The 16,074-nt window shown below is 43.2% G+C and overlaps 1 protein-coding gene across 1 annotated transcript in view; it reads left to right on the forward strand.

Annotated features, from left to right (window-relative positions):
- stab2 (stabilin 2) overlaps positions 1-16,074 on the forward strand; it is a 197,289-nt gene that overhangs the window by 19,828 nt on the left and 161,387 nt on the right. The window contains exons 5-10 of the mRNA XM_072269443.1: positions 463-532; positions 1,341-1,436; positions 6,326-6,451; positions 7,740-7,936; positions 11,794-11,927; positions 12,862-12,995. Coding sequence (XP_072125544.1) covers positions 463-532; positions 1,341-1,436; positions 6,326-6,451; positions 7,740-7,936; positions 11,794-11,927; positions 12,862-12,995 — 757 coding nt within the window. The remainder of the gene's footprint in view (positions 1-462; positions 533-1,340; positions 1,437-6,325; positions 6,452-7,739; positions 7,937-11,793; positions 11,928-12,861; positions 12,996-16,074) is intronic.

A 16,074-nucleotide genomic window follows, 5' to 3' on the forward strand; every position in this document is an offset into this window, starting at 1 on the left:
ATCTGTGCTGAAATACCAAGATACCATGGTGCTGGCTTTCCATGCTATCTGGTTTTCTTCTAGCACTGAGAGAGGGGGAAGGGGATGGAGCTGAGGCAGGGTTGGAACTGACTAAGCAGGTTGAAGAGGTCATCCAATTTAAGTGCCCATTTAAAAGTCAGCCTGGCTTCCTGTTTTGACACTTCTCAATGAGTATATTCAGCAACAATCATTGTTTCACAATGGCCTGCGCAGAATGTACTATCTCAATTTTTGACGACTTTACACTTTCAATGCTGGTGAACCCTGAGTGCAGAACATAGAACGTCAGCAGGGACCCAGAGCGGGGAAAAAAATTGTTTGTGGGCACCTCAGCATTGGCTACTTTGCTGGGTCAATTTGGTTTACAGTTCTAAACATGTTAATAACCAACCCATGTTAATTCCTTGCTACTTCAGCAGATTTTGATGTTAATTTTTGCAGGGTAGCTTTGGTGGTGTTGCCTGTGAGAAATGTGCAAAAGGCAACTCATTTGGACCCAACTGCACTTCTGGTGAGTATTATAATGTAGCAAAAGGTCAAGTAACAAATTAAACCAAGCATAGTTATTGACATGGGTATCAAAGTATGGGGATTAGAAACAAGAAGTAATAGTTTTAAGGTGAGAGGAAGTCATTTTAAAGGGGATCTGAGGGGTAAGGTTTTATGTACAGAAAGTCGTTGGGAACTGGAATGCACTGCCAGAGGAAGAGGTGGAATTAGATACAATCACCACGTTTAAGAGGCACTTAGGTATTTAAATAAACAAGGCAGGGATAGTCCAAATGGAAAGATTAGATTAACTTTTTTTGTCACACGTACACTTAAGCGTACAGTGAAATGCGTTACTCGCGTCAAATCAATGAGGATTGTGTGCTGGGGGGGCAGCCCGCAAGTGTTGCCACGCTTTCAACACCAGCATAGCACGCCCACAGCTCACTAACCCTAACCCGTACTGCTTTGGAACGTGGGAGGAAACTGGAGCACCCGGAGGAAACCCACACGGTTGTGAGGAGAACGTACAAACTGCTCACAGACAGTGGGGGGGGGGGCAGAAATTGATCCATGATCGGTGAAGCATTTGCGTTAACCGCTATGCTACCAGGCTGCCCACAGGTGGAATAGCTCCAGTGAACATAAAACATTTGAAAAATATTTTTCCTTCATTCCCTTTGGGTTTGCAGTGGTCCACGGGCAGTGACACTACAGTGATTGACGATATGAAGGTTATCTGTTAAAGTTCTGAGTCTATAAGACTGGAGAAGCAACATAATGTTTCCTGTGTAAATTGACTCGAGAATTCTCCTCTCTTCTGTTTTCAGTGTGTGACTGCCTTCATGGAGACTGCAACAGTGGAATTAATGGTGATGGGACATGTGCATGTTACTCAGCTTACATGGGAGATAAGTGTGACGAGCGTAGGTATTTCAGAAGGATTTCTTACATCACATGTTATACAGTGAATAAACTCTTGTGTGCCAGTACTTATTTTACCCTGGGAATGAATTAACTGGCATCAAACAGTGTCTCAGGCTGATTCGGATTCAGGTATTTAGACAATGTGACTGTAATGTGTACAGATTTATGTGTCTGGATGGTTAATTTGAAAACAAACAGCACTAGCAAAAGCCTTGATTTGAGATTAAATTAACCACTTTTATATTAATGTAAAGTATTCAAGTTCAGGTAAAGCAAGGGAGAATTTTAAAAGTTCAAAGATTCATTGTATTGTCAAAGTATTCATGTACAATACAACTCTGATAGTTGTCTTCTCCAGACAGCCATTACTTACAGAAAGAGCATGGGTTTTGAGGAGAGAAAAGACACCAACTCCCCCCACCCCCCCGCACAAAAAAGTGAAAAGAAACAAAACTCGCAGATCCCAAAAAAAAATCATCCTATGAGCAAAAAACAACCATAATAACAATCCCTGACCCCTCACTTGCAGAGAAGAACAGTGACGGTTGTAGTTAGTATCAAACTTGTTGAGCTTTCAGAATCAGAATCAGGTTTATTATCAGTTACATGTGCTGTGAATTTTTGTTTTGCGGCAGCAGTACATACAGTGCCTATAAAAAGTATTCACCCCCTTGGAAGTTTTCATGTTTTATCGTTTTACAACTTTGAATCACAGTGGATTTAATTCACTTTTTTTGACACTGATCAACAGAAAAAAGACTCTTTCACATCAAAGTGAAGACAGATCTCTACAAAGTAATCTAAATTTATTACTATTATAAACACAAAATAATTGATTGCATAATTACTCACCCCCTTCAAGTCACTATTTAGTAGACGCGCCTTTGGCAGCAATTAAAGCCTTGAGTCTGTGTTGGTAGGTCTCTAATAACTTTGCACATCTGGACACTGCAGTTTTTCCCCATTCTTCTTTAAAAAAACTGCTCAAGCTCAGTCAGATTGCATGGGGATTGTCAGTGAGCAGCCCTTTTCAAGTCCAGCCACAAATTCTCAATTGGATTGAGATCTGGACTCTGACTTGGCCACTCCAAAATATTAACTTTGTTGTTTTTAAGCCATTCCTCTATAGCTTTGGCTTTATGCCTGGGGTCATTGTCTTGCTAGGGAAAAATATCTTCTCCCAAGTCACAGTTCTCTTGCGGACAGCATCAGATTTTCCTCCAGGATTTCCCTGTATTTTGCTACATTCATTTTACCCTCTAACTTCACAAGCTTTCCAGGGCCTGCTGCAGTGAAGCATCCCCACAGCATGATGCAGCCATCACCATGCTTCATGGTAAGGATTGTGTGCTTATGCCAAACCCAGCATTTAGTCTGTTGGCCAAAAAGCTCAATTTTGGTTTCATCAGACCACAGAACCTTCTTCCAGCTGACTTCAGAGTCTCCCACATGCCTTCTGGCAAGTCTAGCTGAGATTTCATGTGAGTTTTCTTTCAACAGTGGCTGTCTCTTTGCCATTCTCCCTCCCAAGTTACTGTACTGTACAAAAGTCTCAAGCACATATATAGTTAGGATGCCTAAGACTTGTTCACAGAACTGCACATGTCAATGCAGAGCGCAGAGTGAGTTTGTAAATCTGGCAGGAGCAAAAGGTGTTCGGTTTGGCAAGGGTGGAGTGTGTGGAAGGGGTGTGGGACAGGTGGCAGAGGAGTGCAAAGGGTTGGGGGTGGCATGGGTACAGACTCACCCAACCCTGAAACACCAGGCAAGTAATTTGTTTCCAAATAATTGGTTTATTGATCATTACAGTTTGTCTCTCTGGTGCTTTTCCCTCCCTTTCCCTTTTCCCAACCATGATTCCCCTCTCCCTGCCCCCTTCCCACTCTTGGTCCATAATAGAGACCCATATCAGAATCAGGCTTATCATCACTCACATATGCCATGAAATTTGCTTCTATTTGTGGCCACAGTACAATGTACTACATAAACTTACTACAGTATTGTGCAAAAGTCTTAGGCACATATATATATATAGCTGGGGTGCCTAAAACTTTGCACAGTACTGTATATAAACATCAAATTAAATAAGCAGTGCAAAAAGAGAGCAAGAGAGCTTTATACAAAGTTCAATTTTATGCCTTGTAACTACATTAACCAAGTGGCAAATGGAGCTCAGGTTGAAGAGGGTCTCTGCTGAGGAATGCCCCCTCAGATCGAGGAGGGCCACTCCAGGCAATGGTCCTCAGATCAAAGAAGGCCACAGGGAACCTCTGGGAACTGGCAAACTCATTCTAATAAGTGCCAGCACTAGCTCTCTCTTCAGCAGTCTCACCTCAGTGTCAGATTTCAGTCTAGTGGTTTCTGGTCTGATTTTTCCAGAGGTGACAAGGAGGGCTGTACTATTGAAGGTGACTTTTTTGAATGAATCTTTGGAGCAAGTTCTGTCTTCTTTAGTGAACACAGAAGACTTCCATTCCATATATTTCTTCTCCCCAATATCATGGTCAGTATTTCTCCTTAAACAAATTTTTTCTTGCATAAAAATGATGACTGACATGTTTTCTACTTCATTTTAATGACTTCACTAAAAAGGTACACAATTGTCTTTGTAAAACTCGTTGCAATATCCAGAAGATACATCGCTAACTACAGAAAAGCAAATTCCCTAACGAAGGATTTCTATAGCTGTAGAGCACTACAGCACAGAAACAGCTCTGTGCTGAACTATTTTTCTGCCTAGTCCTATCGACCTGCAACTGGACTATAGCCCTCCATACCCCTCTCATCCATGTACTTATCGAAATTTCTATCAAATGTTGAAATCATGTTCCATATCCACTTCCAGTGGCAGCTCATTCCACACTTTCACCACTCTCTGAGTGGAGTTGCTCCGCAGATCCCCTTATGTGGGGCGGCACAGTACTGTAGTGGTTATTGTAACACTATTACAGTGCCAGTCCTGGTTCAATTCCCGCTGCTGCCTGTAAGGAGTTTGCATGTTCTCCCTGTGGCCATGTAGATTTCCTCCAGGTGCTCCTGTTTCTTCCCACATTCCAAAGAATACAGGTTAGTAAGGTTAATTGGTCACATGGGTGTAATTGAAAGGCGGGATGCGTTATGCTGGAAGGGCATGTTACCGTTCTGAATGTATATCTAAATTTTAAAAAACATAAATTGGAAAAAAACTAAATAATTCTCTTTTTACCCCTAACTCATGACCTCTAGTTCTAGCCTCACCCAACCTCAGTGGGGAAAGCCTGCTTGCATTTATTCTATCTATACCCCTCTTAATTTAGTCTACCTCTATCAAATCTCCCCTCATCCTCCTATGCTTCAGGGAATGAAGTTCTGAACTATTCAGCCTTTCCCTATAAATCAGGTCCTCAACAACTGGCGACATCCTGTACTCTCTATATTCTTTTAACCTTATTTATATCTTTCCCGTCCTCCAAGAAGATCATGACCTTGTCATAGGTTTTGGAGGCTTGTGGCCTCAATGACCCCGGGGAACTATGTTGGCTGGAGTCAGGGCCTTGTGCCTTGACTCTTGGTAGGGTCACCCGTGCCAAACAGGTCAAAGGGTAGAGGCCAGATGAAGAGTGGTTCACTGGTCCTCCAAGTTCAGGGGTTCAGGGGCTAATAACCCTGACTGGTCAAAAAAAAATAGACTGAGATGAGCATGGAATGAGATCCCAAAAACTAAAAGGCAATTTTTCTTTACGATGCTTTAGTGAGCCAAGAACACCTTTTACAATTGTTGTCACTTTTTTTACAATAAAGTTCCAGAGTTAATTAAGTGAATTTAATTCCCCTAACTTTCATAGTGTTCAGATTCCTATCGCCCAATCGATCACTCAGGTTCTTTGATTTCTAGCCCTGGGACAAAACCACTGTGTTTCCAAATCAATTAACTTTCAAGAAAAGTCAAAATCAAAGTAAATTTCTGATCAAAGTATGTGTATGTCACCGTTTACTACACTGAGATTCATTTTCTTACAGGCATTTATTGGAAAATAAAGAAATTCAACAGAACTTATGAAAATCTATTCATAAACTAAGACTTTCAAACAACCAGTGTGCAAAAGAAGACAAATTGTGTAAATTGTGTAAAGAGAAAAAAATAAGAACATAGTACTGAGAACATGAATTGTAAAGTCCTGTAGCTTGGGGAATCAGTTCAGACTTGGGGAGAGTGAAGTTATCCACGCTGGTTTAGGAGCCTGATGCTTGAAGGGTAATAGCTGTTCTTGAACTTGTTAGTTTAGGACCTAAGGCTTCTGTACCTCCTGCCCTATCGTGGTTGTGAAAAGAGGGCATGGCTTGGATGGTGGGAGTCCTTGATAATGGACACTGCTTTCTTGTGGCACCACCCTTTGTCAATGTGTTCAATGGCAGAGAGTGTTTTGTCTGGGATGGACTGGGCTGTATTCTGAGTCCCGATGAAGGGTCTCGGCCCAAAACATCGACTGTTTACTCTTTTCTATAGATGCTGCCTGGCCTGCTGAGTTCCTTCGGCATTTTGTGTTTGTTGCTTGGATTTCCAGCAGCTGCAGATTTTCTCTTGTTTGTGACTTTCTGTTCCTAGGCACTGGTGTTTCCCTACCAGGCCATGATTCAACCAGTCAGGATACTCTCCGCTGTGCATCTTTTGAATTTTGTCAAAGTTTCAAAGTTTTAAATGACATGCAAAATCTTTGCAAACTTCTAAGAAAGTAGAGGTGCAAGGAGGTGAATTTTAAATCCTGACTTAAATGCAGAGAGGCTGAAAGAGAGCTGGAGAAGTTGGTGATGTAGGTCTGCAAGACAACAGAAACTATGCAAGAATACTCATAATTCTATATGGCAATACTGCTGTGGTTTCAACACGTTTCTCTTGACCTTTCTTAAGCTATACCAGCTTGTCGAGCATTGCAGTGTCCTGAAAATACCAGATGCTCTGAGGATGCAAAGACTGGAAAGTTGGCGTGTGACTGCTTACCTGGTTACGAGAAGATGGGGGATGGACAGTGCGAGCGTGAGTGTTGTTTGTTCTATAAGGGAAATAGTTTAATTCCCCTGTTAAAAATAATTGCCCTTCCGTATGTTGGTATGTCTACTGGAAAATTAGTAAAATGAGTTTATTATTGTCACATGTACCAAGGTTCAGTAAAAAACTTGGTTTTGCATGCCGTTTTTATAGATCAATTCATTACAACAGAGCATTGAGGTAGTACAATGGCATAACAATAACAGAATGCAAGATAAAGTGTTACAGTCATGGAGAAAGTGCAGTGCAGGTAGACAGCAAGGTGTAAGATCATAATAAGGTAGATTGTGAGGTTAAGAGTCCATCTTATTGTTCTAGGGAGCTGTTTAATAATCTTATAACAGCAGGATAGAAGCTCTCCTTTATCCTGGTAGTATGTGCTTTCAGGCTTTTGTATCTTCTGCCTGAAGGAGGGAACGAGAGAATGTACAGGTTGGGTGGAGTCTTTGACTGCCTGCTTTGTTGAGGTAGCAAGAAGTATAGATAGAGTACTGAGTGGTGTCCAAAACTCTCTGCGGTTATCTACGGCCCCAGGGACAGCAGTTGGTATACCAAGCTGTGAAGCATCCATACAAGATGTATTCTATGATGAATCAGTTAAACATTGATGAAAGCCAAAGGGATATGCAAAATTTCTTTAGTCTCCTGAGGAAATAGGGGTACTAGTGTGCTTTCATTGCCATGGCATCCATGATAAGATCATAAGATCATAAGACATAGGAGCAGAATTAGGCCAATTGGCTCATCGAGTCTGCTCTACCATTTCATCGTGGCTGATTTAATATTCCTCTCAACCCCTTTCTCCTGCCTTCTCCCTGTAACCTTTGATGCTCTTACTAATTAGAAACCTATCACCCTCTGCTTTGAAACAATGACTTGGCCTCCACAGCCTTCTGTGGCAATATATTCCACAGATTCACCCCTTCTGGCTAAAGAAATTCCTCTTCATCTCTGTTCTAAAGGAAAGTCCTTCTCCACTCTATCCACATCCACATCTATCTAGGCTTTGCAATATGTTCGGTAGGTATGTGATTGAATCAAGACAAGTTATACTGAGGAATCTGAATCTTTGAACTTCAGAATCATTGATGCAAACAGCAGCATGTTTTTATTTGATAATTGTGCTAGAGCACAAAGTAATATAAACCCATACAAGGGAACCAACTGTTCTCTGAAAAGGTGCCAGTGTTTCTCTTGACGTGTGGTGGATTAAAATTTAACATGACCTAAAGCAATAAACCCTAACTAATAATAAACTGTTTCTTTCCTTCACCAGCAATTAATCCATGTCTTCAAAATGCCTGTGGTCCTAATTCTGTGTGTATCTACGTCGGCCCCAATTCTTTCACCTGCAGATGTCAAGAAGGTTACCAGGGCGACAGCCAGATCTGCCTACCCATCAACCCATGTCAGAAAAATTTTGGGAACTGCCCCACAAATTCAACGGTTTGCCAATACGATGGCCCAGGAAAGGTTGGTTCTTGTCCTCGATTGCCACAAGCTTAGAGTGATGAAGAACCACAGCAGACCTTTTGGCCCATCAAGTCATGCCAACCCATTTTTTTTTGCTTAGTTACATCTGACTGTTCTTGTACCACAGCTCTCCAAACCCCTCCCATCCATCTACCTATCCAGCCTTCTCTTCAGTGTTGTAATTGGACCCACATACGTTTCCCGCGCTATCTGAAGGTAGAGCGTTCCTATGAAGCTGTTCGTAAGCCAAAATGGTGTAAAGCGAAGAAGCAATTACCATTAATTCATATGGGAAAAAATTCTGAGTGTTCCCAGACCCAAAAGATAACCTACCAAATCATACCAAATAGCATGTAAAACCTAAAATAACACTAACATATAGTAAAAGTGGGAATGATATGATAAATACACAGCCTATATAAAGTAAAAAATAATGTATGTACAGTGTAGTTTCACTTAACAGAATTGGGAAGATTTAGCGAAAACTGATTTGTAGAAAAAAATCGGCACGTACACGCATGCGCACACACTTGTCCGCGCAAGGCTTCACAGTCGTGGTAGTCTTTCTCAGGGTGTGTGTTCGTCCATCATCATCAATGAAGACCTCGACACCATTAGTCAAATGATGATGGTGTCGAGACTAGCACTTGATTTGCATTTAAGTGAGGGAGAGTTGCGCAGTGTCAGCCTCACTCTCTCTTCCCAGTTCCCATCTGGATCCAGTGGCAAGACAGAGTCTAGACGGCTGGAGATGGGACTAGGCGCAGTGGATGACCAGGACGTCTTCTGTGTCTTGTCCTGCTCTACACGTTCCACGACGCTTGCAGAGACCGCCTTCTTAACCATTGGACCTTCCATTGGTCTCGTCCGCTCAATCCGCCGGAGTCTGTCTTCACATGCTGGGATAGACAACTCCCTATCTCACCGAGAGTTTGAGGCCCGTTGGCTACCCTCACCTGTATGTATCTACAATCCCTTTCATGCTTGCTGAAAATCTTTCCTCAAGGGCGAATGGGGATGAGCAATGAATGGTGGCCAGTACTGCCAAAACCCCCCAAAAAATTAACTAGTAAATGAAAATCTATTCATCTGCAACAATGCCATCAACACTGCTTTTATAAGGTGCCTCCGATTCAATAAAATATCCGACAGCAGATCATGGGGGCAATAAAAAATAGAATTTGATCTCCATGCTGCATAAGGAGATACTGTCAGATGTTACATGTTCCCCCTACCTCCCTAAGACATGCAAGTTAGTAGGTTAATTGGCCACAATAATCTGACCCTAGGTGGTAGAATCTGTGGGTGGGTTTGGGGGACTTCATAGAAATGTAGGGAGAAAGATAGGTGGAAGTTTATGGGGTATGTAGAAGGGAAGGGTTAGGCAGATCGTCAGAATCAGAATTAGGTTTAGTATCACTGACATATGTTGAGGAATTTGTTGTTGTATACATGTATATATAAATTAAATTAAAAGAGTAGTGCAAAACGAGAGCAAACATAGTGAGGTCATGTTCATGGGTTCAGAAATCTGACGGTGGAAGGGAAGAAGCAAACTCTAGAAGATTGAGCATGTGTCTTTGGGCTCCTGTACCTCCTCTCTGATGATAGTAATGAGAAGAGGGCGTGTCCTGAGTAATGGATGCTGCCATTTTGAGGTAACGCCTTTTGAAGGTGTCCTCGATGAACGTGGAGTAGAGTCATAGAGGGTTAGGCCCTTTTAACCATATGGTGCATAACAAACTATTACTCTATCTAGTCCTATGGACTTGCCACTGGACCATAGCCCTCCATACCTCTCCTATTCATGTACTTATCCAAGTTTCTTTTTAAATGTTGAAATCAAACCTATACACATCACTTCCACTGGCAGCTCATTTCACACTCTCATCTCCCTCCGAATGAGTAAATACCTCCTTGTGTTCCCCTTAAACATTTCACCTTTCACACTCAACCCATAACCTCTAGGTTAAAAGGTTGGGATAACTTTGTAGGTCAAAGGGTCTGTACTGTTCTATGTTCTGTGTTCCAATAAGGTCTGGTCCCAGTGAGTCTATGTGGACCAACTTGAATTAATCCCTTTTTTTTCCCATACCTATTTCCATGTTGGATGAATGTATGATCAGAAACTTGATCAAAGGTATAGCTCTACGAAGAGCTTTTTGAAAAAGGAAAGAAGGGAGGAAAGGTTTAGGGAGAGGGTTCCAGAACATAGAGCAGTTGCAACTGACAGCCTGTCTGCTTTTGGCAGTATGGTTAAATTGACAACCGATCGAGAGTATAGCAAAGGTTACAGATAGAGAAATGGGCAAAGCTACGGAAGAAATTTGAGAGTGAGCGAGAATGAAAATTTTAAAACTGAGGTCAATTTCTTCTTATAATAGTAATATGGAAAGAGGCACTTCATCCCATTGAATACATACTGGATCCCAGATAAGCAATGACGTTGGACCATTTCCCCTTCCCCCATCTCCTCATGCAGCTCATTCGCTCTCATACATGTCCATCAAAACCGCTTTGATTTTTTTTGCCAGTGAGGGGTATTGAAGGGATATTAACAGTGGCCAGATAACTTGCTTTGATATCTGGGAGGAAAGCAGAGTAACAGGAGGAAATCAACAGTTACAAAGAGTTACAAACTCCACAGGAATACCACTCAATCATCTCCAGGTCCTAGACGTAGGAAACAACACACTAATTACTCTGCCACAAACCCTTAGATTGAAGATTAAAGATTAGCTTTATTTGTCACATGTACATTGAAACATCAGAATATACAGTGACATGCATCATTTTGCGTTCACATCAAATCAGCAAGGATTGTACTGGGGTCAACCCATAAGTGCAGCCACACTTCCACACATATCACGCCCACAATTCACTAACCCTAAGCTGGACGTCTTTGGAATGTGAGAGAAAACCAGAGCACCCGGAGGAAATCTATGCAGTCACGAGGAGAATGTACAGACAGCAACGGGTATCAAACCTCGACTGGCGATCGCTGGTTGGCACCGTAAAGCTACACTGCCGTGTTGCCCCCTTAGGGAGGAGATGCGCCTGAAGGGAAGTTACATGGATGGTAGAACTTTAGATGAACTAATTTTTGTTTAATTCATGGCGCATCGTCAGTCAAAAGAGCTCAGGAATTTTAACTTTGGAAGTTAAAGAAAGTGTTAATGGTTTAAGTAGTTGCAATGAAACAGTGCTTCAGCCTATTGATATATACACTCAGTGGCCACTTTATTAGGGGCACCTGTACACCTGCTCGTTAATGCAAATTTCTAATCAGCCAACCATGTGCCAGCAACTCCATGCATAAAAGCATGCAGACATGGTCAAGAGGTTCAGTTGTTGTTCAGACCAAACATTTGAGTGGGGAAGAAATGTGACCGAAGTGACTTTGACTGTGAAATAATTGTTGGTGTCAGACAGGGAGGTATGAGTATCTCAGAAACTGCTGATCTCCTGGGATTTTCACGTACAACGATCTCTGGAGTTTACAGAGAATGGTGCAAAAACAGTAACACCCAGTGAGTGGCAGTTCAATGGGCAGAAATGCCTTGTTAATGAGCGAGGTCAGAGAAGACTGGTCAGACTGGTGGAGCTGACAGGAAGGAAGGTGACAGCAACTTAGTTAACCACCCCTCACAACAGTGGTGTGCAGAAGAGCATCTCTGAACACGCAAAACATTGAACCTTGAAATGGATAGGACACAACAACATCAGACTATAAATGTACAATCAGTGGCCATTTTATTAGGTACAGGAGGTCGCTGCCACATTGTTTCCATGTAAAAAAAGAATAGAACTACCTTCATGCCAGCCCTGCAATAGCGTCTTTCTTTTTTCTCTTTCAGTCTCACTGTGAGTGTCTGGAAGGTTACGAGAACTTGGAGCCGGGAAGAGGGTGCAGTATGTCTGACATCTGCCTGACCAGCAACCCCTGTGATAAGAATGCCAAATGTATCACCATCAGACCAGGACAGATTGAGTAAGGAGCCAAGTAAATGATGGGTGTAGGGGGACAAGGAACTATTGGAAGGTCTGTAGCTGACTTAAGCTGGTACGGTGTGCCTCATTTTCCCTCCTGCACTACGCCTAGCCAGATGTTAATGGCCTGAGGGCACTGGAAGCAATTGGCTGAGCAGGATGCTCTAAGGGTTGTAACCTCTCACATTCCCTAGGCTGAGTCACTGGGATGGCACATCCAATAGACTGTGGGGCAACATGCAAAGTGCTGGAGGAACTCAGAAAATCAGGTGGTACCTACAGAGGGGAATGAACAGCTGACATATTGGGCCAAGATCCTTCATCAGGACTGGAGAGGAAGGGGACAGAAGACAGAATAAGAAGGTGGGGGGGGGAGGAGAAAGAGTACAAGCTGGGAGGTGAAAGGTGAGACCAGGTGAGGGGGAAGGTGAGTGGGGTGAAGCGAGAAGCTGGGAGGTGAAAGGTGGAAGAGGTAAAGGGCTGAAGAAGAAATCTAATAGGAGAGGACAGTGGACCATGAAAGAAAAGAGGAGAACCGGAGAGAGTTGATGGGTAGGTGAGGAGAAGAGGAGGAGTGAGAGGGGAACTGGAATGAGAGATGGAAAAATAGCATTGAAGAAATAGGAGTCACCTGCCAACTTGTACTCCTTCCCCTTCCCCACATTTTTCTGGCTTTTGTCTGTTTCGTTTCCAGTCCTGATGAACCATCTCAGCCAGAAACTTTAACTGTTTATTCCCCTCCATAGATCCTCCCTGCCTTGTTGAGTTCCTCCAGCATTTTGGGTGTTTCCAGTATCTCTTGCAATGAGGTGGGAAATGGGATTACCCACTTTTCTGGTCATTCTAGACAATAAAGAACAACCTCCTTTGTATTGTAAAATAATTTTGATTCTACGATTCTAAAACCTAATACAACCTCTGAATGCCATACCCAGGTGTACCTGCAACGAAGGTTATACAGGTGATGGTGAAGACTGCTATGGTAACATCATGGAGCGAATCAATGACCTAAACACCCAACCTGGTGGACGATGGGAGGGGCAAGTAACAACAGCCATGTTGCTTTTTGGTAATTTATTTTTCTCTTGATTTCTTGCAGTTTGAGCTTTCAGAACAATCTTCAGTTAAAAATGTCTGGATGGATATTTGCCCTTGGTTATTTGTTTGGTCTCTGCCACTTTCCAAAGACTTGCAATAGGCTCCCACCACATTTATGGTTGGAGTCCAATCGATCCCTTAATCCCCATGGGAAATACGCTGGTTAGTAAGGGTTAGTAAGTTTGCAGGTGACATGAAGGTTGATGGAGTTATAGATAATGAAGAAGGTTGTTGTAGATTACAATGGGACATTGATTTGCTGCAGTGCTGGACTGAGAAGTGGCAGATGGAGTCCAATGCAGAGAAGTGTGAAATGATTCACTTTGGAAAGTCAAACTTGACAGCAGAATACAAGGTTAATGGCAGGTTTCTTAGCAATGCGGAGGAACCGAGAGATCTTGGGGATCCACAACCATATTTCCCTTAAAGATTCCGTGCAAGTGGATAGGGTTGTTAGGAAGTTGTATGATGTGCTGGTCTTCATTAGTCGGGAAAATGAGTTCATGAGCTGTGAGATAATGTTACAGTGCCATAAAACTCTGGACATACCATACTTAGAATACAGTGTTTCGTTCTGGTCATCTCATTATAGGAAGGATGTGGAAGATTTAGAGAGGGTGCAGTGGAGATTTATCAGGATGCTGCCTGGATTAGAGAACATGTCATATGAGGTTAGGTTGAGCGAGCTAGGCCTTATCTGTCTGGAGAGGAGGATGAGAGGTAACTTGTTAGAGGTATGCAAGATGATAAGAGGCATAGATCAAGTGAATAGCCAGAGAATTTTTCCAACGTTGAAGTGGCTAATATGAGGGGGCATAATTTTAAGGTGATTGGAGGAAAGTATAAGGGGGTTGGTTGTGATGAGAGACTAGACAAGAATGGTTAGGACCAAAGTGCTGGAGTATCCAAGACTGGAATCGAGACACGATACAAGACTGAAACAGAAATAGGATTCTAAATAAGACACTAGATGAGAATCTAAAGTTGAGATGATGATTGAGCACCGAACCCGAGTTCGGGTGCTCTTTAACTATTAACATCCTGGTGCCAAAACGTGGATGCTAATTAGTGGGACAGGCCTGAATCTTTAAAGGGGCTGCACCAGCTATCCATATTCCAGGGAATTAGAGCATCTAAATGGCCGAGGCTGGCATAGTCAGGTGCATGTTGTGACAGTAGTCATGGATGAGAGCCAGATCCAAGATGTCCCTATCAGGAAGCCAACACCATTCCTTGGGTCTGAATCCCCCCCAGTCTACGAGGAACTACCGAACGCCTTGAACAGTTTATGAATCCAGAATTCTTTTTACGATGAAGTCCTGTTCCCCATCGATAAACCTGGGTGGTGGTGGGACTGATGGAGATGAGGGTAAAGGACTGGTGTTCACAAGTTTTAATTTGGAAAGGTAGAATGTGGGATTGATTTTGAGGGTCTTGGGGAGCTGCAAGATGTAACCCACCAAGTTTACTTTCTTTCTGAAGGGTCCAATGAACTTGGGAACCAATTTCCTACACTCCACTCAGAGTGGCAAATCCTGAGTAGGCAGCCAGACCTGTTAACCTGTTAAGCTGGTCCCTGTCTTCTCTGGTTTTTAGCCTTTATTTCAGCCTTCCAGGTAGAGGCCAACAAGATCTCCCTCACTCCGGTCCATTTTTCCTTGCAGCATCGGACGAGATTTTCAGCCACAGAAACCCAAACCTCGATCTCCTGCTCGGGGAAAAGTGGTGGAGAATACACAAATTGCCATTCGAATGCGGATGTCTCATGCTCAAGAGTGCTGTAAAGTGTTGTGGGTGACCCCTGCCCACCTCAGATTCTTGCGCCACTCATCTGTTTTTTCTGAGGCCAGGCACCTTAGTTCACCTGTTTTACATACTTCGTCTGGACATTCGACTGTGGGTGAAACCCAGAGGAAAGACTCACTCTTGCCCCAGTCAGCGTACAGAATGCCCTCCAAAAGCATGACGCAGATTGTGGACTGTGGTCCAACATAGTGCCCAGGAAATCTGTGGATCATGAAGACCTGGTGCGGGACAATTTTGGCCATTCCTGCTGCAGAGGGTAGTTTGTCCAAGGCAATGAATTTGCATGCCTTCAAAAACCGATCTATAATTAACAAGTTGATGGTCTTTCCTTTGAAAGGCAGAAGACCTGTGACATAGTCCATGGAGATATGCATCCATGGTCTATCTAGAACAGGTAAAGGATGAAAGAGCCTTGAGATTGTGCACAGGGCTCCTTGTTCCGGGCGTACACCTCGTATACCTGCGCGTACTGTCGGACCTCTCACCATTCCAGGCCACCGGTATCTTCTCTTAATGAACCCGAGGGTCCTGGCAATCCCTGGGTGAGCAGTCATTCTTGATATGTGTCTCCATTGAAGTACCTGAGACCTGACGGAACTTAGCCGTACTGTTCTTGGGAATCTCCCCTTGTGACAATAGACAATAGGTGCAGGAGTAGGCCATTCAGCCCTTTGAGCCAGCACCACCATTCACTGTGATCATGGCTGATCATCCACAATCAGTACCCTTTTCCTGCCTTTCCCCCCCATATCCCTTCACTCCACTATCTTTAAGAGCTTTATCTAACTCTTTTTTGAAAGAATCCAGAGAATTGGCCTCCACTGCCTTCTGAGGCAGGGCATTCCACAGAACCACAACCCTCTGTGTGAAAAAGTTTTTCCTCAGCTCCGTTCTAAATTGTCTACCCCTTGTGCTTGGGCCTTGTGGTCAAGTGCATCGACTCCCCGATGAACCAGCGCTAACATCTTAGCTTGGGGCAAAATGGTGGTCGGCTGCTCCTCTCTTTCAGGTTCATTGAACTGACAAGACAAGGCATCTGATTCTTGAGCCCGGTCGATAGGTCAGGGCGAAATTGAAGCAGTTAAAGAAAAGAGATCACCTAGCCTGCCAGGAATTCAGTCTCTTGGCCTCCTGAATACAAGTCAGGTCCTTGTGTTCTGTCCATACAAAAAGGGGGTCTTTGGCTACCTCAAGCCAGTGACACCATTCTTCTGAAGCTACCTTGATGGTGAGCAGCTCACTAC

Source organism: Mobula birostris, chromosome 9 (genome assembly GCF_030028105.1).
Source record: "Mobula birostris isolate sMobBir1 chromosome 9, sMobBir1.hap1, whole genome shotgun sequence".
Taxonomy (NCBI): Eukaryota; Metazoa; Chordata; class Chondrichthyes; order Myliobatiformes; family Myliobatidae; genus Mobula; species Mobula birostris.